General features: G+C 32.6%; 1 protein-coding gene across 3 annotated transcripts; it reads right to left on the bottom strand.

Annotated features, from left to right (window-relative positions):
* Positions 1-303: 303 nt before the first annotated feature.
* Positions 304-22,504, bottom strand: LOC111062805 (protein-cysteine N-palmitoyltransferase HHAT). Of its 3 annotated transcripts, none has more exons than XM_039427190.1 (10): positions 22,349-22,504; positions 14,646-14,796; positions 13,635-13,807; positions 11,397-11,597; positions 9,684-9,902; positions 8,791-8,931; positions 7,767-7,912; positions 5,259-5,460; positions 4,234-4,375; positions 304-511 (listed from the first exon to the last, which is right to left on the bottom strand). In XM_039427190.1, exons 2-10 carry the CDS (start codon positions 14,734-14,736, stop codon positions 396-398), a joined length of 1,431 nt encoding a protein of 476 aa, XP_039283124.1. In that variant the 5' UTR covers positions 14,737-14,796; positions 22,349-22,504; the 3' UTR covers positions 304-395. The 3 variants fall into 3 exon arrangements, with proteins under 3 accessions (XP_039283124.1, XP_039283123.1, XP_039283125.1); XM_039427189.1 differs by having other exon boundaries at positions 7,767-7,984; XM_039427191.1 differs by lacking the exon at positions 4,234-4,375 and having other exon boundaries at positions 7,767-7,984.
* Positions 22,505-22,912: the final 408 nt, after the last annotated feature.

Below are 22,912 nucleotides of genomic sequence, written 5' to 3' on the forward strand. Positions count from 1 at the left end.
GTAAAAACCTGGACAGAGAATAAGCTCCAAATTTCTTGAAACTTAATTTCCGCTGAAATATGTTTTTAAAATTGGGGTTGCATAGTAATTGGATCACCCGGGAAGCTACTTTGGAAATTTTGAATTCTGGTTCAACATATTATTCTCAGCATATTATTCATTTATCGGTACCAAGTATCAATTGTTTCACTATCATGACTCAAACAGCAATTTTGGAGATTATTTCGTAGATTTTATTAGACAGTCAGTCTATGAAAATATGTGGAGAGGAAAACGTAATGAAGGCTGGAATAAAGCTACAAGTTTTAAAAATATATTTTCTTATTTATAAAAACGGATAACGGTGATAATATGTAGAAAGAATGATGTGCTGAAGTGGAAATGATTCTATTATATCACTGATATTTAGTAGTTATTAAATGCTTTCTTTGTTTCCATCTGGATATTTCCATAGCTGTTATGCAGAAATTATATGCCAGAATGATGAATATAAAATTGAACAGCCAATTTCCTGAAACAAAAAAAAATCAAAACTCTAAAAGCGATTCAGAATATCTTTATTTAATTATGAATTATTATGCTCAGAGATTGTTGACATCATAAAAACTTTCTAACTAATCACGTTGGAAATCTTTTTATAAACTTTGACCAGTGTAGCGTAAGGTGGGAGTTATGGGGATGTATCCCCCCCCACCACCGAAATAGGATCTACATTTTTTGTGGCCGGATCAGCCACTAATTAGCTTCTAATGTCATATTTTATTTTTATTGTATGGACTTGATTAATACAGAAGAGATGAGCAAATAAATACTCGAACATAAGAGATTAGAGAATAGCACAATTATTTTAATATTATGAGCAAAGAGTTGGCGGTGTCAGTGAGTAGTCTAGAAGTGCGTAGGGAGTAAAATAGCAGAAAACTACAGAGGGGGGAAGCACATAAAAGTGAGTCAATCTTGTTTACTTTTCAACATTCGATATAGTTTATATCAATGTACGGTACCTAGAATGCATTCTAGGTAACTTGGTTTATATTGCTCAAGTTGATAATAGATTATTTAGTTTCATGCATGTGCTGATTGAATAGTTTGACTGCCTATAGACCTATTGTTGATATACTTAAACAAAGCTCCAGCAGTTTTTACTTTCCTTGCCCTATTACCATAGGCAAGGAAAGTATTGCTTTCCGAAAAAAATTAAGGTACCCCAATTTCTAAATTTTAATACGTTTCAAGGTCCCCCCCTGAGTCCAAAAAAGTGGTTTTTGGGTATTGGTCTGTATGTGTGTGTGTGTGTGTATGAGTGTATGTGCGTCTGTGTACACGATATATCATCTCCCAATTGACGGAATGACTTGAAATTTGGAACTTAAGGTCCTTACAATATAAGGATCCGACACGAACAATTTAGATCTAATGCAATTCAAGATGGCGGATAGAATGGCGAAAATGTTGTCAAAAACAGGGTTTTTCGCGATTTTCTCGAAAACGGCTCCAACGATTTTGATCAAATTTAAACTCAAAATAGTCATTGATAAACTCTATCAATTGCCACAAGTCCCATATATGTAAAAAATTCTGGAGCTCCGCCCCATCTATGCAAAGTTTGATTTTAGATACCCAATTATCAGGCTTCAGATACAATTTAAAGAAAAAATTCCAAGTGGAAAAGATTGAGCATGAAAATCTCTACAATTAATGTCCAGTAACATTATTACCTAAAATTTCAATTAAGCTTGAAATTCGAGAAAATGTTATTATTTCAATTGCAAACTGTTGGCAACTGTTGATTCTATTGAAACATTCACTATGAAGAGATAGATAGCAGACTTTGTGTGTCTCCAGCGTTATTGTCCTGTCACCAGCTGGCTTGGATCTTTGAATAGACTTCAGATGCGCGTGAACACTAGCGTCAGGTGATACATTTTCATAACGGCAAGGAAAGTTGTGTGAGTGAGCCACACCAGATTTTTTAGAAAGTACAATCAAAATTTTCCAGTTAATTGTCTAATAAATGGGCGTAGTTTCCACCGTAGAAACAGCAGACCATCCCCCAATATTTGAGAGAATGTTTGTATCCCCCTCAAAATAATTCAAATACTAATTCACCCAATATTTGGGAAAATGGTTGTATCCCCCTAAAAATAATTCAAATACTAGCGCTGAATAAAATATTATTAAAATTTGGAAAAATTGTGAATCGAGTTTCAACTAAGCCTATATTGTTAGTTTGTTGAAAAATTGTTTTTCTACAACTGCGCGTAAAGAAAGAATTTACATACTCAATTCTCCTCGTAAAACAGCTTATTTCTTATTTTTTTGACAATTCCTATACTCTGATTAGAGTCTCTGGGAAGCTTTAAAAACAAACAAACAAACAAACTTTTTCACTCGCTAACCATCCGCGCATGCGCAGTAGATTTTCATTACGCTCGCTAATCATTCGCGCATGCGCAGAAGAGTTTCTTTACACTCGCTAATCAGCTGATGGTAAGCAGCTTGCCAAAAAGTCAGATCTTAGCCTAAAAAGTCGGTAATTGTAGCTCCGCCGATATAAGTAATTTAACAGGTTTGGGCAGTTGTAGAAAAAATTTTGTATGTAATTCGCGCGTAATGCTTCTTTATCACTCTTGCAAAATTATCATGCACCGCTTCGCGTCGCGTGATAACTGTTTTGCGCGAGCGATAAAGTCACGCATTACGCTCTTAATACATAAATAGCTATTTAAAGCCGAAATTATAGCATGCTATCTAATAAAGAGTAGGCCTATTCAGGGCTACTACAGTTCAATGATTATTATGAATTATTTTTTGAAATGATTGAATTACTAATAAAATTCTTTTCCATTCCATTGTATAATATACATATTATGTTATTCAATTGAAAAATCATAGGCCTATGGTAAAATCGAAATAATAAGTAGTAGCCTAATGAATACAAAAATACTTGAATGGAATGTTAGTTTTTGATTGGAAATTGCGTAAACTCGCACCAAATTGAAGGTATATTTTCAAAACTTTCCGGGGGAGAGCCCCCGGACTCCCCTTTGGGAGTCCATGCCCCTTGGGGTATAGAATACCCCCACATCTCCTGTGTCCCCCCGCCAAAGTTTAGGTTCTTTCTACGCCAATGTTATGATCCTCCCTCCACCGAATTTTTTTCTGCATATGCCACTGAGTTTGACCTTTCATAAGTTATTGAACTCCATGCATGACCTGCGTTTCTGCTATCACTTAAGTCGAAGGTTTGATTTTAGACTATATCTGGCATAGAACCTTCATCAATTTTCATTCACGAGTTCATGTATAGTAAGAAACCATTGGTTTTTTTTTAATTTGATTGTAAAAAATGTATAATTGTTTTTTTAGATGTATTAGAATATTCTTAGAAATAAAAATAAAAAACGAAGTACCCTTTTTTTAAATTGTTTACTCACAATATATTTCGGCTATGATTCCATTATCATTATTAGAATATTTTTATTACTTATTATTATTAAACGAAAATCCAAATCAAATGCTGCAATCCACCACGAAGACTTCTGCTACTGCAAATATGACAACAGTGTAAACAGCTAGATGGAAATTCGATGAGCACTACCATTCAAAAATTATTTGTCAGCCCAGGAATCGAACCCAGTACCTACTAATTGCCGGTCAGGAATGCTTACCCTTACACCAAACTGACAATCTCTGGATAGCAGTGCTCATTTTATACGAAGCCATTTATATTTGAATAATTGCAATATCTCAGTAATTTCCATCTGTATTCTTATTACTCCCACAGTATTATGAGCAAGAACATTCGGGGTCATTCAATATGTTATAACAAGGAAATTAACTATAAACAATAATTCTATAATTTATAAGCAGTAAAAAAACAGTCTATAAATTGAATGGGCTGAATACTATAACAATGAAAATGGAATATTTTATTTTTATAAGAAATGTACCGAAAATTTAGATTAACTCATCCATTATTCACTGGTTTATTAACCCTCAACTGAAACTTAACAGTACTATTCTGGCAACTTCAAGAATAATTTTTTATTGCCAATTTCTTTGTCTTTTTCATCAATTATCAATATCTTTCAATGAATTCACTTTCATTGTTTCAATTTGAAGCTTTTGACTCCTATAAAAGGAAAACTTACGAAATATTGGGAATATACAGTACTTGATACAGATTTAAAATATATTAATCTTATTTGAATATGAAATAGGCCTACCTACCTTCTAGAAATTGACTGTTGATCACACCTCCTCCCTCTCCTGGGCAATACATGTAGGCATTGAAATGAATCCCAAAAATACTGAATGGCGCGAAGCAAAGGGCTAACAACCTTTTCTGATTGTTGTTTGAGAATGTATTGTTCTACAAAGTTTGAAAACATAGCATCAGAGAGTATAATGTATCGTGCTTGTTTAAATAGAAAATATTAAATTTGTGGTTTTTATGTAGGCCTACCTCTATTGATTTGTTTAATAAATTACCTGGTTAAATCAGTCTATTAAAAATACATGGTATCTCCATCTTTCACACGATATCCTACGTTTTATTCTCATCAACTCAATTAATACTTGTTAAAAAAAACTTAGGCTGGTAAAACTTAGTGTAAATCTTGGTAGCATGCTACGCTAGCATACCACAAATACTGCTGACTGGCTGAAAATACAAAAATAATACAAAGCTAGCACCAACATTAATGCTTTCATTGCTCCGAACTTACTAATGATTCAATAACTGGTATTAATACTGGGCAATTCGAGTCAGTATTGATTGTATCAATAATGCAACCTACTTGAACTGTGAGCTACAGAATTTATATTTTGATTTCGGAAAGAGTATAAATATTTCTATTGTTGAATCATTCGGAGAATGGTAAGTTAATTTTGTGTACAATAAAGTTTTTATTATTTTAGTTACGCTGCTTGAATTTTTTAAACAACCTTTCATCATTTATTATGGAATTATGCTTTGGGGCACTTAAATGATTGATAGGTAATTTCGGTATGATAGTCATTACTGAGAATGCTTTTCAATGGATGATCCTAGGATGAGAAAAACTGAAACTAAGATCAAACATTGCGTGTTCTAATGGTTACATCCATTTCATTAAGCTAAACATTTTTAATCTACATGAGACAGACTTAATAATAATTAATCATAGATAGCAAACCATATCACTTAGGCTTTATAGGTTTCATCTTCTTCAACGAATTACAATAACTATGCTTAAATTTGATGAGTAACTTACCACCCAGACTTGGAACATGTGAGTTTTTGAAATGTAGCGCATGATTGATTCTAGAGAAAGTTCTATGAAATTCAGTAAGCTCCAGAGAAATATGTTTTCAGAGAATCCATGCCATAAGAAAACATAACAGAATGTCACTCCAGACGCTACTAATCTTCTCCAAAATGTCTTATTCTCTCCTAGAACTGGATCGTAGATATATCTGCAATCACAAACAATAATGAACTAGATTTAAAATCTTCAATTCAGCGCAAGGATATAACATAAATTGATGGAGTCATTGAGCACCTGAAAAATGATGGATTAGTCCACAAGAAATTAATCAAATACTACAGATCAAGAATAAAAAACTGATCAAAAATTGATCCGTTTTTCTATTCAAAAAATGCGAATTCGAAACCTAAAAATTGAAAATATTCAAAATTCGGTTCGTGCAAAATAATCAAAGAATTCAAATTCATTCATTGTCTCAGAAAATAATACAAAAACAACAGATAACATAAAATAATTCACTTGAAAAATTGTAAAGTACAAAAAATATCATGTTAAATTTCTTAAAATTAATCGCCTTTACCAGCAAAACCTGATTGATTTGTGTGCTGCGACGAGAAACAAAACAGTTAGAAAATTAGAATTGTACATCATATGGAAGGAACTTACTATCTAGATTGTTAGTTTTTGTTTGGCATTCTTATCGAGGAGTGAGAAACAATCATTTATAATGTAAAGCGTATCTATGTGTATGATGGTAATAAAACTAAAAAACAGAATTAATTATGTAACAGGTGGAATACATTTATTGATTAAATACACTGAATTATTCTAATAAAGCTTGATTTTGTGATTATGTACCTTCAGAACTGGTAAAATGTACCAAATTGTAATTCTGCATAATTGTAATAAATTCCCCTGGTTCCAAGAATGATTCCTAATTATTGCGATACAATAAGGTTGGTATAGAGCAATTTTGCTATAGAATTGAACTGTTCTTTGGATAAAGAATTTCGTTATTTATTATTCCAATTATGAAATAAAAAGATATTCTAATCAAATATAAAATTATAATTGAACAAAATTATAAAAATAGCATATAGTATATGCAGATATGGTTGTTTTCATTTATTTCATGTGGAATTTACTATAGTAATAGATTTCCTTTCGCAATAGATTGTAGATAACAAGGAATAGATTGCGATTTTTTTATTTTGCAATAATTGTAATGGGGCTAATATATTTATACTTTAATAATATATGTGAGCATAGATGACTAATTGGTGAAATTTATTGAATTTGAATAATATTTTGAAAATTACACTAATTTATTATATCACTTTATAATGGGGATATCGCTTGGCTTGTGAGAGGTTAAATGGATCTATCTCTTATAACTCATGAGAAAGAAACAATTTATAAAAAAGAAAACAAAAGAGAGAATAATTTGATAGAGAACTAAATAATTCACTAGCCGATTATTTGCCTTGAATTTTCACAATCCGAGATACCCAATTGTTTTAAAATTCAAAAATTTCTACGACGGTAGAAAAAAATAGGAAAAATAGATGCCTCTTGGCAGTCGGTTACAAGGATGGGACCTGGAAATATCTACAGCAGATAAACGGGCCCGACTCTATCCCTCTGTATTGGGACACTATTCTCTAGAAAAAGGGTTATAGAAAGTTTTAATTATTTAATCATTAATTAAAAGGCAAATCCTGTATTATTATTTTTACAGTTATTTTATATTTAAACCCTATTACTATTCTATTTCAAATTCAATTTTTATGTTTTCAATTTATTAAATTATTATTATGATTCTATTTATTTCTGGAAAATGGTGTCCCAATGGTGGCCCGTACATCTAATGAAGATAGTCTCGTTTTCTTAACCGACTGCCAAGAGGCATCTATTTTTCCAGTCCAATTTTACTTGTCATGAATTTCCACCATCGTCGACATTTTTTTAATTTTAAAACAATAAGGTATTCGGATTGTGGAAATTCATGACAAATAATCGGCTACATAACACAAACAATACACAAGCAGTTAAAATCTTAGTTGATATCATAAAGATGAGATGCAATATGATGGGAATATGAGTAATGCACCTACATCTTCACAGAAGCGTCACAGTGCTTAATCATAACAATGTCCCTACTTGTTGAACATTGGATAATGGATTACAATTAATTGAGAAACACTGACTGAATTATTAAATTCCGCTTCATTATTTTAGAAACAAGAATGCATTTTCGAGTTGAAGCAAACACATCTTACACACAGTCCTGTATGTAAAATATTAAAGTGGAATTTGACAAAAATGTTTTGATGATCAATGAATGTTTTGATAATGATCAAACGATTTGACGATCAATGTTTTTCAATTATGGAGAAGTTTAACAAGATTTATTCTACAAATTACAATTATTTGAAATTCGAATACAATATTTTAAATTGATACATCCCAATAGAATTCTACTGTGGAATATAGATGAGAAACATAAACCATTACCTTTTCATGAATGAGTAGAAGCCGATGTCAAATGACCGCCACAGCTGCGAATCGCAATACATGTAGCAAACACAAGCGGGGGGTGGAGGTGCATCGTAGTTTTCTGCTCTAGCCAGGGTCCCAGTCAGTCCATAGATTGCCAAGTACTTGATGTAAAAGAATAATGCCAAATAATAAACAACACCATTCAGGTACCATGCGCCCATTTCCTTCAGTTGCTGTGGAAAAGATGATCAGTTTTTCGAAATACACAATTAGTTCATCATCGACAATTATTATGAAATATTTGACAGCATTGTTAAAAAATATTCTCAATTTTTTGGAAATAGTATCAATTTTTAATGTTGTTATTCATATTTTATTTTGTTTGATGAACTGACACATTACATCACATTTGAGTATTATTCATTTGAATCAGAATACCTGAATATCAGTTAAGGAATTTGAAAAAACAATATGGTAGAACAAGAGTACTCTACATCAGGCTTTCCATTACCCACGGCCACACATGAGTCTGGCGTCTTAGGCCCAGGACTGATAATTACGTCCCCCTCAGAATAACACTATTTTATATGATTTCAAAATCTATGATAAGGCTCTTCATGCCTTACAATGATTACTTACCATCACCACAATTATTTCTCTTATATCTACAAAGTGATTTTTAGCTTCAAAGACAGACTGTTGAATTAGGAAGTCTCTTCCCAATTCAACTATTGAACAATCAAAACATTCAACAGTGAACTAAATAAAACCTTGCGCTGTAAACCTACCAGACTTTTCTGGATGACTTGACCCAATTACTCTCATATCGTGCTAAAGTGTGTCTATCAGCATAAAATCTAGGAAGATCTTAAAAGGAACAGGAATCATTCCATCTAATTTATGAATTCAAACAAAAATCATGAATTTAATAATTCACACTCAATAGTAACACTGATTATTGTTATAGAATTTCAACAAGTTAGACATGATTCAACATAATCTCAATGAAAAGAGAGAATAGAAGTAAATTTATACTTACATCCAATTTATATTCAAACGCATGAATGTAAAAGAAATGAAGGAAAACATCGAGGACCAACATCCAAAAAGTATAACGCAGTACGTTGAACGTCAATGATGCAAGCCTCTCTCTGTTCCATATTTTGAATCGCCTACTAACCTAAAACATTTGAAGGAGAAAAAATTCAAGCATACGTTTTTTATTAATTTGATAACAAATATTGTATGAATAAGAAGCTGGTGTTCAAAAGATCAATGTCCAATGGAAAAATTATGCTGTGTCTCTAACAAGAAATTCAAAATATTGTAAGTAAAAAGGAACACAAAATTCACAGAATGTATGAATAAGATGATGAATAAGGTAATTTCATTATAATTTATAACATGGGATATGTATTGTATAATGTATTGTATATCTCTTCCTGGAGTAATTTTATTTAATAAGCTTACATTACATTTGCTTATTTCATAATAATACTATCACATTTATTCAAAGACGAGCAGGTGTAGGCCATGCTCTGCAAGCATCATTATTCAATGATTTAATAATAAGTTTCCATAATTGATTATATTTATGAATTTGCGTCAAACATGTATTCCCTATCACGTACATGTTCATTTGAATAGTGAAATTTATTGATAGTAAAGAAGATTTTCACCATACGACAAGATTAGATTGTTGAAAAAGTAAATTCGCATGACTTTCTGTTGGTGGGGAGTCCCTTGAGGGAAGAGACGTCAATGGACCTTACGACTGTTATACTTCAGTCATGGCCGACAGTTTGAAGTGCCCATCTGATAGCAAGGCAGTGACCTCGTTGAAAACTTGGATTGTTATAATATTATTACAACGCAACTGTTGAATAATAGTAAATAAACAATACAATGATTATAAGAATCCTCACCACTTACCCCGTTTTCATAATCCTCATACATCATGAAAGGGCCCAGGAAAAAAAGTGGTAAGTAAAAGGTATAGCCCAACAGTGAGATGAATACATCGAAGTTCTTCTCGATTCTTGCTTTGCCATTTATATGATCCAAACAGAAACTTATACATTTCAGCAATATCCACGCAGATACGACAGCTGTATTGAGATAAAGAGTATGATCTGTTAAGCCAATAGAAACCTAGGAACAACCGATATATTAATAAAATGTATTTTTCCTTGAACCAACACGCCACACAGAATGTCCCCCGATTGGCTAATCCTCACCAACAGCTGATTCTCAGCCAAGTAGGTCATTCTGGGTGGCATTTTGAATTGTTGGAACGCTCGTCAGAGGCCAGCTTTACACATCAAGGAAAAGGAATAGTACTCCAGTTGACCAGAAGTTATTCAAAATGTTATATGAAAGTATATTACTGATTACAAGTTTTCAATTATTAAATGAAGCACTAAAAAACATACAGCTTTGGGTCTACATCCAATAAGTTGAAAAAGATCAAGATTTAAAACAATAGAGCTATTTGATGATTGTTCAGAATGACAGAGCTAACAATTCTTGTATAGCGAGATTAACTTTAATCTAATAGAATATCTTTTAACACCAACGCTTTCTATTCAACCAATGTGACAATTAAAATAGAATTTATTTATTTATTAATAGATAATAGATACAATCCAGGTGAAAACAACAGGCATTCGCCCAAAACTGTTTTCAACCTTAATTTAAAATAAATAGTCCAGAGGTTATTGTATTATTCTTACCATGGAAAACAAGAAAGACTCTGGTTTGCTTTCACTCACTCAAAAGTTGAATAGGTTGATTTGTGAAACTTTAGTGATCTTATGGAACAAAAGTTTTTTTTTAAATAGATAGAAGCATATTTTTATTGTGACGGGGCTCTCTACTCCTGTACAGAGTCGCAAGTTATATTGTACTGTTGTTACAACTAAACAGGTGTAGGATAGACATCCTCCATCCTGACTGCCGAGCTATTTAGATCCTACTATAACTTGAAAAGGGAAAAACTGATGTTGAAAGCATATTGTCTACTCTATAGAACTTTAATGTTCTATCGCATCGTTACATGTCAGCGTTTGGACAAAAGTATCTTAATTTCTATAATAAAATAATAATATCGAGTGACCTGGCTGGTTCAGATCTGGTGTCAGAGTTTTCAGGTCACACCTGATCAATTTTAGGGCCTCTGACATGACCTAAGGACTGTTTTAGGCAGCCGGGCCGACGGATAACGTGTCCATCCGAAACACCGGAGTGGCCCGAGAAAAAGAACTTGTCTGGGCCGGGATTTGAACCCTGGCCTCTGAATTATAAAGCCAGCATCTAATAATTTATTTTATGGCCACTCCTTAATTTCTATAAACACAGTATGTGTTACAATCATTATTATTCTGTGAATGAAATTATACTTTTTCGTACGTTGAGATTCAATGAAAACCCAATTTGGCCTCCATAGCAAACATTTTCAAACGGGAATCATATTATATGTGATTGTTTTAAAATAAGTATGAATGTTAATCACAAAATTATAAAATTGTCTACATGATTGATTGTCTACAAGTTGATATTAACATCTAGTGGAAAATTGTTTCTATTTTAAATCACAAACTGTTAGTTTTTAATTTTATTTTGATCCAAAACTTTGTCGATACTTACTAATAAGTATGATAATCCATATCTGAAACCATATATTGCGTATAGGAGTAATACAGATAATATCCATACAACAATGGTCGATCTAGTCTGAAGAGCCAAGTAATAAAGACACACCTGACTGATGAAAATCAGACAGATCTCGGGACCAAATGCATTCAATACAACTAAAATTGTTGTCACGAAATAGCATATTGGAACTGCCTGGAATAGAAAATGAAGAAATTGATTATTCTGTATGAAAAATTGAGATCTCTTCATGATTTTATTGCTAAACGGATGATATATTAATATGCTGCCTTTAAACAGTTGATAGACTACATCTATTCAATGTTCCTTTAATGAGCAGACTCGAGTTTTAGTATTAAACTGTTGAGTTCAACCACAAATAAAACTGTAAGAACATACACGGTCTATGAAAAATATGGCAGAGGCCACACGTATGTTTAGTCTATGTTTATTTGGACATGAACTACAGAAAACAATTCTAGAATACACAGTATATTTCTTTTTTATGTGTCCTGATATAGACAGACATGAATAACTAAGTAGTTATAGAGTTAGGATTTTTAGAATCAGGAGGTTTACAAGTCTAGTGTACAATAACTAAACTGTGTATTTGAAGAATAAATGAATATATTTTCCCTCCACCTCCTGTCTAACGTGCTTACTTTACTCCCTGGAACATAATACCAAAGTGTCACTTTTTCGCTCTCGGGAGGAAAAAACAGGAGAACTCCCTAGAGCGTAAAAATGACTCCATTTAAATAACATGTGAAGCATCTCTATTTTAAAAACGTACATTTGAAATAGGTTAGAAGGTCTAAGCTCAGATGAGGAAGCATATAGAGTAGTCATTAAACCAACTAAATTCAATACTTCAACCAGACATTTGATCAATATATGAAATTTATGTTTGTATGCTAAAATTATTACAAACTTCATATCACTATACTAAAAAAATGTATAATTTTTTTTTATCCCATGTTATTCAAAATACCAGCCAACGAATATTCCTCTTTAACTTATTGTTATTACAACATTTGCCGACAGATAGCGCATAGCACTGTCGGCGGAGAACTGTGATTACAAGCCAGCCCAGCTGTTTACGTTTCAGATTATGTTGTAACACATTGTTTGGTCACGTACGTTTTTAAAAATTATTTTATTAGCAGTTTTTATAAAAATGTAGGTGGAGGAAAAATCTTGTGTATATCACAAGTGAAACATGTTTTTCTCCCTCCGGAAAATTGTTGCCCTCGGCTTCGCTTCGGGCTTCAAACTTTTCCCTCAGGGAGAAAAAACAGTACTTTTCACTCTAGATATACAAATAACTATTTTGACAACGGCTTCTGCAACTGATTTTGATGATTGGCAATATAAATGATTCTTATTCGTATTCTTTAAAAATCCATATTTTTATCCAAGTGGAATAGTAGTTTATTATGTAGTAGTTATATTAGTTCAACAGTAAGATACTTATATCAATTTAAAGTGGGACCTCAATAATGAGAACTTATTTAGAAACAAGAAAATAGTATACAACTATATGTGCATCAAGATACAGTATCAAAAATATGAAGCAACATTACACAACAATAGTACACGATTTTGATGTATTTATAACGAGAATTGTCGTTATAAATACATAAAAAAACGTGTATTAATACATCGCAGTGCGGAATGGATCGAGAAACCTTCATCTATAACTACCGTCTTACGAATTTTCCAATTTACTAAAACAATATTTACTATACAGCTATATGTACATCAACATCCAGTATCAAAAATATGGAGCTAACTGAACTCTTGCTCAGCTGGTGTGCAACATTTCACAACAAGCGAGACCAATTTCAATGCTAGTTAGTTATAATATAACTATAATAATATATTATTATAATATATAATATTCAGATTAGCCAATTGAAAATAAATAATCCTGGTTAGAGCTACACTACAGATTGATGCATTAAAAAAATACTTTTTATATTTTACAACAATAAAATTTTTATCCCATTTTGGAGAGCGTTCGAATTTTTGAAAGCTCAAAGATCAGAAATTTCAATTATTTGAGTCACAACATCTCTGAAGACAGTGTATATTTTATAAGTCATACTGTCATCTAAGTGGATAATTTACATTGATACAAATTTCATTTCAATAATATGGAGTTTTTCATCTTGATAAAAATATTCAATAATGGGAGCAAAAGGAGAGTTACTTCCGGAGAGAAACGCCTACCTCCAAAAACATCCATCTTGTAATTTCGGATGCTATAAGATGAACAAAAAACCAGGGGTAGATGGATTTTAACAGATTCAACCACATTTGCCACTCATAATCGGCACAGTCTTTCTTCAGGTTCCAAAGCCAGCCATCTTCAAAGTCTTCCGCATAGTCGGAAAATTCAAAATCTGGAAAATTAATACAGTAAGCATTAATACAGAGCACATTAAAACAGTGAGCATTTCAATTTAAAAATCTAAAACTCATTTCAAATTACTTTTTACACCAATAATTTTCCTAACAAATGCAGAAAAATTATGGAAAATTAATAACAGTAGGGATAACAGATATTTTAAAACATAGCAATGTCTACAATAATAAATAGGCTAGACTGGATAATTTTCTTAAAGAGATTGTTGTGTTATTTACTGTATATTTAAGTAACATGAAATATTTTCTAGTTCTGATAAAGTTGTATTGTTAAATTGATTATATTTTTGAGGGTCTTTGAGAGAGAACGATACTTTTTGAATACGAGCAAAATGGAATGGAATATAAAGGCCATCATAATCAATTGAAAATGAAAACCCCCCCTTTTCTATATCACTATATCAAGCTTTCTAGATACTTCTACAACACAATACCAAGAGTACATTGCTTTGATAAATAATAATAATAGTGGATCAATGAAAATATAAATGGGGGAAAAGTGTTTGATTAAAAGAACAAACAGAAATGTATTTTAAAACACAGAGTACCTTGGAGAATATCGTATATATTAGATTTATATAAAGTTTATAAATATAAAGATTGAACATGTTTCAAGCTACATAGCAAATTTTAGTTATTTGTTTGCTACCTTTTCTACTGACAGCTAGTAGGTGAAGCCGAATAAATTTTAATACTTTACATAAAAACTTGAATAACATAGATAAGTGTCACCAATATTATACTGTGTATTTGAATACCATTTAAGTAGCTGTACAGTATCTACGGTATCTATGAATTTAATATTTTTATACTTACATTTTCCTGCTTCATACACATGGTAGGAAGCAAACAGAAGAGCGGAAAGCCACACTAATCCATTGAAGTATAGCTCAGTTTTTGGAAGCATTGTGGGTTATGTCTCCATTCCAACACACATTGTCCAGTCGTTCTTCACATTCTATTAAACCTGTAAATGGAGTTTAGTTTACCTTAGTCAGATTAGATTTTGTTATCTTACCTAAAAGTTGAGCAAATATTATTTTTTAATTGGGCATAATTTGCGGAAGTGCTTTGTAATGACTATAGTTCACTTGGATAGAACAGTAAATCATACATGTTACGAATAATCTGAAGGGTATATAAGTTAGGTATAATATAAGATAAATCAATCGTAGTTGACTTGAAAAAATATATATATAATTAATATACAATCCATTTATAGGAACAGAGTGCATAGCTCACACATAACATCAATGCAGACTGTATATAATTTGGTTAGACATGTCTATTTGAATAAAAAAGGGGACGATCACTTATGTTAATATTAGAATATTGATAATATGAGTATCAATACTGGAATTCTATACTATAAATTTTATTGATTCACTCAATGTGAAGTGTCCTCTTCTACTTTCTTTATTTTGGATTTTTTTTAATTATTTGAGGCTTATTTTTCTAAGTAATGATTAATTATAATAATTATTATACCATTGAACTACTTTGTGAAATAGAAGACAAAATACACCCAAAATTTTGTTGAATATGATTAACTGACATCACAGATTCAAGACTATGTTTATTTAGTCTATGCTGACATTTACTTTGGAGTCACGGATATATTATTATTTTACAGTTTCAGGTAAACGGCCAGTTTGTTACTTGTGAATATACAAACTTTTTATTCGGTTTTCATCCTTCGTATCTTATCACAGTATTCGCTGTTATTCTTAATGTAGTGATTGTTTATTCTTTTTAGGCTGATGCAATGTATGAAGATACATGGTGCAAAGTATTTAATTTTATTCATGATTGTTCTCTGATAATAATTTTCGTTCTGAATCATACTATAATCAATGCTCCTGCTATCAAGTTGTTTTTCACTTATTGATGAATTCGATTTCATTTTATCGGTCCTATTCAGATAAGATAGGTCACTTTTACTTTTCGTTAGCAATACAGTTAGGCTCATAATAAAGTTCAATATAATGGCAGTTCAATAGCAATATATATAGGGCATTAAATGATAAACAATCTAAGCTTCCGTAATTTCACGATTACAACTTTTCATTCTAAATTAAATCGATTGCTGCTGTTTTCACAATTTTTATTCTTACATGGTTTCAAATCGCATGTATAGTTGGAGTTACTATTTTTTTTCTTCTTCTTTGAATCAGGAGTTGGTTAGGTAAATCTCATCTAATGTTATTATAATGTTCATGGACAGGCTAGTGTTATACTTTAAAACAAATACTAATAAGATAATACTTCATCACATAATTTTTATCATCCTCAGTTTAAAATTTCACTGTAATCACCTATCATATTTCATTCTTCTCCCATATATATATATATATATATATTTCTTTTTTATTTTATTTCATTTTGTTCGGTTTTTTTTTCTTTTTCCTCATAATACTGGATTTCAATATCTTATACCAAAACGTTAGAGGTCTGCGTTCCAAAGTTCCAAACTTTCCGGAAAGTTTTAGAGTGTGATGCTGATGCAATTGTCCTCACTGAAACATGGTTGTACGATGGAATTCATAATGAGGAATTGTTCGATGAGCGGTACACTGTCTTCCGCAGGGATAGGTCTGGTGATCAGGGGTTGAGGGGTGGTGGAGTACTTGTTGCTGTTCGCAGTTCTCTTAAGGCCGTATTATTATCAGAATTTTCATCACCGGTTTTTGAATCTATCTGGATTAAGATTTTATTAAATAATAAAGATCCGTACTACATCAACGCTGTTTATTTTAAACCATCGACTTCCTATGAGACTTATCTTAGATATTTTGAATTGATCGAATCATTCAATGAAATTTTAAATAGCAATGTAATAGTCATTGGTGACTGGAATATTCCCGAAATAGGTGGCTCTAACTTTGACTTCAGTAGAGGGTCTCGTCTGGCAGCTGCATTGGGACTTTTCATGGGGGTGATGGGCTTAGAGTCTTATAATGGAATTGTCAATTGTAATAATCGGACTTTGGATTTGGTTCTTAGCTCGTTCCATGTCTAATCTTTCCGGCCTAACATGTCGCATCTGACATGTTAATGTTTCAAGATGCGATGACTGTTTGGTTGCCGAGGATAAACATCATCCTACGCTTTCCATTTCTTTTCCATTGCTTCACATGAGGGCAGATCACGGAGATGAATCAAATGACAAATTTCAATATGTTTTCAAGAGAGTTGATTTTCTTCGCTTGTATGAATCTCTGAGAGACGCTGATTGGACCGCTGTCTATTCATGTTCGGAAGTCAATGAGGCAACTGAAGTTTTCTATAACATAGTTTACTCATGTTTTGACCTGTGTGTTCCTAGAAGAGCCGCTGGTGATCGGATTGGCAGGTACCCTCGGTGGTATACTAGGGATATAATTCAAGACATCAAACGGAAGGAGAAATGTGCCTGAAAGAGGAGAGTCTCTGCTTATCACGACGAGGAATTTAGAAGATTGAGATCCGCTTTGAAACTTAAAATTTCTCAAGATTATCAGGCTTATATGAATTCAGTTCAGACAAGTATTGGTGGTGACATGAGGAACTTCTGGTCTTATATAAATAATAATCGAAAGGGTAAGCGGTCAGAGAATTTTATGAGATGGAATAATACTTTTGTCGCAGGTACTGAGATTCCAGAGGCGTTTGCAGATTATTTCTCATCTGTTTTCAACAGAAGTGACAATCATGCTGGAGTTTTTGATGACACAATTGGTCACTCCCCTTTCCACTTGAATTCTATCTCAAGGGCTGATATAGTTAATTCTATACGGAGCTTGAAAGGTAATGGATCTGTTAGTCCAGACTTGGTTCCACCGTATTGCATCAGGGGCTGCTCCGATTTGTTTATTGAACCGCTTGAGTTCATTTTCAATCTAGCACTGAAAACATCCACGTTTCCTGATATGTGGAAGCAAGCCAAAGTAATTCCCATTTTTAAAGCTGGGAGCAGACAATCTGTTGAAAACTACCGTCCAATATCCATTATTAATTGTTTTGCAAAAATTTTCGAAAAATGTATTTATAAAAAAATATTCAATCATATAGAACCGTGGATTGCTGATTGCCAGCATGGATTTTTGCCAGGCAGGTCTACAGTGACTAATTTGTTGCATTTCCGGAGTGAGGTATCAGCTTGTCTTGATGCAGGTACTCGTGTTGACACTGTGTATACAGATTTATCAAAAGCTTTTGATACTTTAAACCATACAATTTTGGTCCGGAAATTGTCATCCTTTGGGTTTTCACTGTCAAGTGCTAGATTTATTCTTTACTATCTGTCTGATCGGAATCAATTTGTTTCTGTTGGTGGTCTTCATTCCAGATCTTTCAGTAGCCCATCAGGCGTTCCACAGGGTTCAAATTTGGGGCCTTTGCTCTTCATAATATTCATAAACGATTTGCCGGCTGTCATAAAGCATTCGTCTTGTCTGCTGTATGCAGATGATGTGAAGATCTTCAGGGTGATTAGGTCTGAAACTGATTGTCAGCTGCTTCAAAGTGAAGTAGATAGTTTTTTTGATTGGTGCTTGAGAAATCAGCTCAGAGTTAATATTGGTAAATGTGCTACGCTGTCTTTCACAAGACAAAGAGATCCGCAAATTCCCATCTATAGAATCAATAACCAAATAATTAAGAGAGCGGACCATTTTAAAGACCTTGGTGTAATTTTTGATCCTGAGCTCAATTTCAATCATCATGTGAGAAGTTTATGTTCCAGAGCATGTCAACAGATTGGATTCATTCGGAGAACCTGCTCTCAATTTGATAATCACAATATTCTTATTCTATTATATAAGACACTTATCAGAAGTTTATTAAACTATTGCTCTGAAGTATGGCATTCATGTCTCGCCTCTCATAAGCTGGAATTAGAAAGAATTCAAAGTAAATTTCTAAGGTTTGTATATTTCAAGCGTTTTAAAATGTTCTGTCCTTTCAATTTTCCCACAGCTAACCTAAGAGCCATATTTGATATTCAATCCCTGGAAGCAACTAGGAGCTGTAAATTGCTTTTGTTCCTATATAATATATTGAACAACCGTGTCCAATCAACCTACCTCCTTTCATTGCTGAATATATATGTGTCTTCAGTTTCACGGCGTTCCGGCTTCAGATTTCTTCCTCCCCAATGCAACTCCAATAGTCACTTCAATTCTCCAATCAACCGCATGATGAATCTTTATAATTACCATAGTTTTGACCTAGACCTTTTTCATATGAATCCCAGTCAGTTCAAGAAGGCATGTAAGCGGCTCCACCCAATGTGACACCTATTTTTCCCACGCTAGACCTCATCAACTTACATAGAGTACCATATTTAGTAGATGACTTCCTTTCATTCTTAGCTCTGTTATCATTTATCTCATTATTGGAATGTTATTTGTATTTTCTTGATTCCCCTCTCATTATTTTCTCATATTGTAAATGGTTTCTAGTACAGTATAATAATAGTATAGTATTTAGTATATTAAGTTTTCAGTATATTTAGATTCTCATCACATTTTTTTCTCTTCACAAATATGAAATAGTTTTTTCCTTATGTCTTTCTCTCGATTTTTAAGTTTTTTGTAAAGTGCTTATTGTAATTTTTTGATTGGGGAGCAATTTTTGGGTTTTCCCGTGTGCTCCCATATTGTTGTAAATAAATAAATAAATAAATTTAATATGGTAGGCTATTTTCACATTCGTTCAGATATTTTCACAGCGTTCACATCAGCGTAGCGTAGCTTTCAATGTTGGCAGATAGGACGGCTACGTCTTTCGAAGACGTATTTCAGCGTAGAATAGCATAATGTGAAGAGACGTTCACATTATAATAACATAACTTTACAATATAAATCAGATTTAACATTAAAGACTAAAAATTAGCATGAAAATAGTGGTTTTATGATTAGAAATGAGTGATCATACACCTATCCGAAATGATCATTCTATGAACATAAATAGAGTATTCTTTGAACTTAATAATCACTGAAGATCAGTTGAAGTAATATTGTGTGATCTCTCAAAAGCATTTGACACTGGAACACTACAGTATCCAACAAACAGGCTATCATTGCTGGAGGGGACACTATACTGAATACAGTTTTCAATATTATCTATTGACAAATAATACACTAAAAATAAATATCATCTTCAAGTATCAATAAATTTATTGCCCTAAAGCATATTTCAACTGAAAGATGTCTATATTCATTTAGATTGCTGTGATATTATCTCTAATTCTTTCTGAATTGCTTGACAATATTAGTTATTCAAAAATCTCACTCAAGTTCATAATCATATTAATACGAGTACATAAGTAAGTTGAATTCTATCTTTTGTTTTAAAAAGCTTGAACATGTGGTTTCTGCATGAGCAAAGGAAACAAAAAAAGGTTTAGCATGTTGACTGAAATCTTCAAGATATAGCTGCTCTATGTGAATGAATCCATTGTAAATCTGACCACAAACTTCAATTCCCATTTTTCATTATTTTTTGCCCTTGTCTTAGCATGGACAAGACACGGGCAATGATAATGGACAATGAAAACATGTAATGAGACCAACAATCTCAAAAAATTGACTTTTGTGATTATGTAATCTTGTAGAATGAGAGCTTTTTTTCACTCATCATCATGAGGGGAAACTTATTTGACATGTCGTAAACTATTAGAACCGTCGCAAAGTAGACCCACGCTAATCCACCTAAAGCACTCCATGCCGTGGAATGTTTTGTAAACCATTGCTATAGAATTATCCATAATAAATCAGCTGACAAGTGGATTATTCATTGCATGTAATATTATCATTACACAGATGTCTGGAGAAGCCTAGCAATGGTTTACAAAACATCCCACGGCGAGGTGGTGGATTAGCGTGCTTGCTTTTCGTGGATTAGCGTGGGTCTACTTTGCGGCGGGCCTTAAAGCTGTGCTTATTGATTACCTATTTAATGCAACGAGAGAATAATAATCATAATCGCATTCAGCTGATCTGATCTTCATCATTATCTGATCTTATTATTCAGCTAAAAGAACCAATAACATTGGAGTTCTTATACTTGTCGTCGAACGTAAGTTGATGTTCATTAACATTTGAGGTCTCCCATAGGGGTGTAATTACATTGAATGCGTATATGTGGAAGTGAAAGTCAAATCATGCATGAACCGAAAACAATGAAAAGTGTCATTAATACAAGTTGTGACATGAGTCATGCATGTAGCAGCTGACACTGAACGCATCAGCAAGTGCAAGCGTTCAAGTGTGAGTAATCCTACATGACCAACATGAGATACAGGTAATGATTACTATTGCTCTTTCCAGATTTTATCTCATCTGCAAGCTTGGTCATTCATAACTAAGCGTGCACTTGCACATATATAAGCATCTAATGTGATTATATCCTTATGTAAAAGAATGACTATAATTCTTAAAATGTGTAATAATTATTAGTTCTGCATGCCTTTTGAAACACTATATTAGTCACTAGTATTCGGTGTTCAGTGTAAGTTTTCCTACATGAACTAAATGAGATACAGGTTGTTACATGTATCATGCATGTAACTGCTGATACTAAACGCATCTGCAAGTGCAAGCGTTTAGTGTAAGTGATCCTACATGACCTATAGGTAATGTCCTGTAAATAATGGTTTCGCCTTTGCTCTTTCCAGATATTGTTTCTCAAGCTTGGTCGCATATGTATAACCAAGCGTGCATTTGCACGTGCACCCATCTAATGTGATCATATTATTATTACTCTTATCTGAAGAATAAATGTAATTTCTTCAAATGTGTAATTATTAGTTTTGAATGCATTTTGATGCACTATATTAGTTACTAGTATTCTTGTTCTAATCAGCAAATCAGAGCGGTGTGATTCAAGACACTTTACCAACTTGCTTATTATCAAATTTTTGGTTGCAATCGATCTAATAAATAAACCAATTTATTCATTGACTAAGCTGGCTGAGGAGCCACTATTTTAAAACCTTTGAAACAGTCTGTCTGGTACCCCCAGTCGAGGACGAAGACATCAAGTATCAAGTTTAGGCCTGGTTGCACAAAAGCCGGTTAAATTTTAACCGAGATTAATTTCATGAGAACCAATCAGAGAAGCCGTCTTACCAAAAAGGCCTTCTGAATTAATCACGGTTAAAATTTAACCAGCTTTTGTGCAATCAGCACTTAGTATATTACACTATCGTATGTTATTTTGAACGTAAAATTTCTAGAATTAGACACCGGTCTTTAAACGTGAAGTTTACTCTTAAAAAAAGATAGAACAAAAATGAACCGATTATCATCTTATAAAATTATTGATCTAATACTGTAGAAGATATATATTTGTATTTTATCGTTGAGGTTAAAATTTTTGAATATCAGAAATCATTAACTTAGATAGCTCTTTTTGGTAAAAGCTCTTAATAGAACAGAACTTTTATTGTTTTTCATTCACTTTTTGAAGAAAATAAAATATAAATAGATGTGTTTTAGAGTTAAAATAAGATTGACTATTGTGTTCTTAATACTTACCAACGTTTTTTCACTAGAATAGAAACTATCACAATTTAAACCAGATAACAACTTCAAAGTTTTAAACAAAAAAGAAAGGTTATGTTTTGTTTGAGATTTCATTGCCTTCTAGATGACAAGATAATCTTTGAAATTAATCATTCTTTTTTCAAATATTATGGAATATTTCAATGGTTCAGAAATAATTGTATTGATTTCTACAGTGATAATAGATATTGTATGAATTATAATTGGATTGATAGAATGAATTCTGCTTGAGAAGATGTTGTTTGTACTGCTGTTAAGTGGTACTACCACAAACCTGATTTATGTTAGATGAGGACAAAGTGGGACTATCACCAACTTTATTCAACAAAAACAAAGTCCATGTTAAAATGACAATAATTTTCTTAACATTGTTATTATTCTTTTCATCATTCAACAAAGCAGATAAGGTGAGACCGCCAGCTTTAAGTGGAAGAAATTAAGCAGATCTTTTCGAGAAAAAACCAAAACGTAAAAGCTAGTAGTTGGCCACTTGAAACCACATACAAATCCGTAGATGGCAACTTCAAAGCTAGTAGT

Source organism: Nilaparvata lugens, chromosome 4 (genome assembly GCF_014356525.2).
Source record: "Nilaparvata lugens isolate BPH chromosome 4, ASM1435652v1, whole genome shotgun sequence".
NCBI classification, from domain to species: domain Eukaryota; kingdom Metazoa; phylum Arthropoda; class Insecta; order Hemiptera; family Delphacidae; genus Nilaparvata; species Nilaparvata lugens.

Excerpts from the sequence above, each read along its gene's own strand:
- LOC111062805 (XM_039427189.1), bottom strand. The coding sequence starts at position 14,736 with ATGCTTCCAAAAACTGAGCTATACTTCAATGGATTAGTGTGGCTTTCC. Across the intron at positions 13,808-14,645 it reads TGTGTATGAAGCAGGAAAAT|ATTTTGAATTTTCCGACTAT; the intron begins GTAAGTATAAAA and ends TTAATTTTCCAG. Across the intron at positions 5,461-7,766 it reads TTCTACTCATTCATGAAAAG|ATATATCTACGATCCAGTTC; the intron begins GTAATGGTTTAT and ends TTGTGATTGCAG.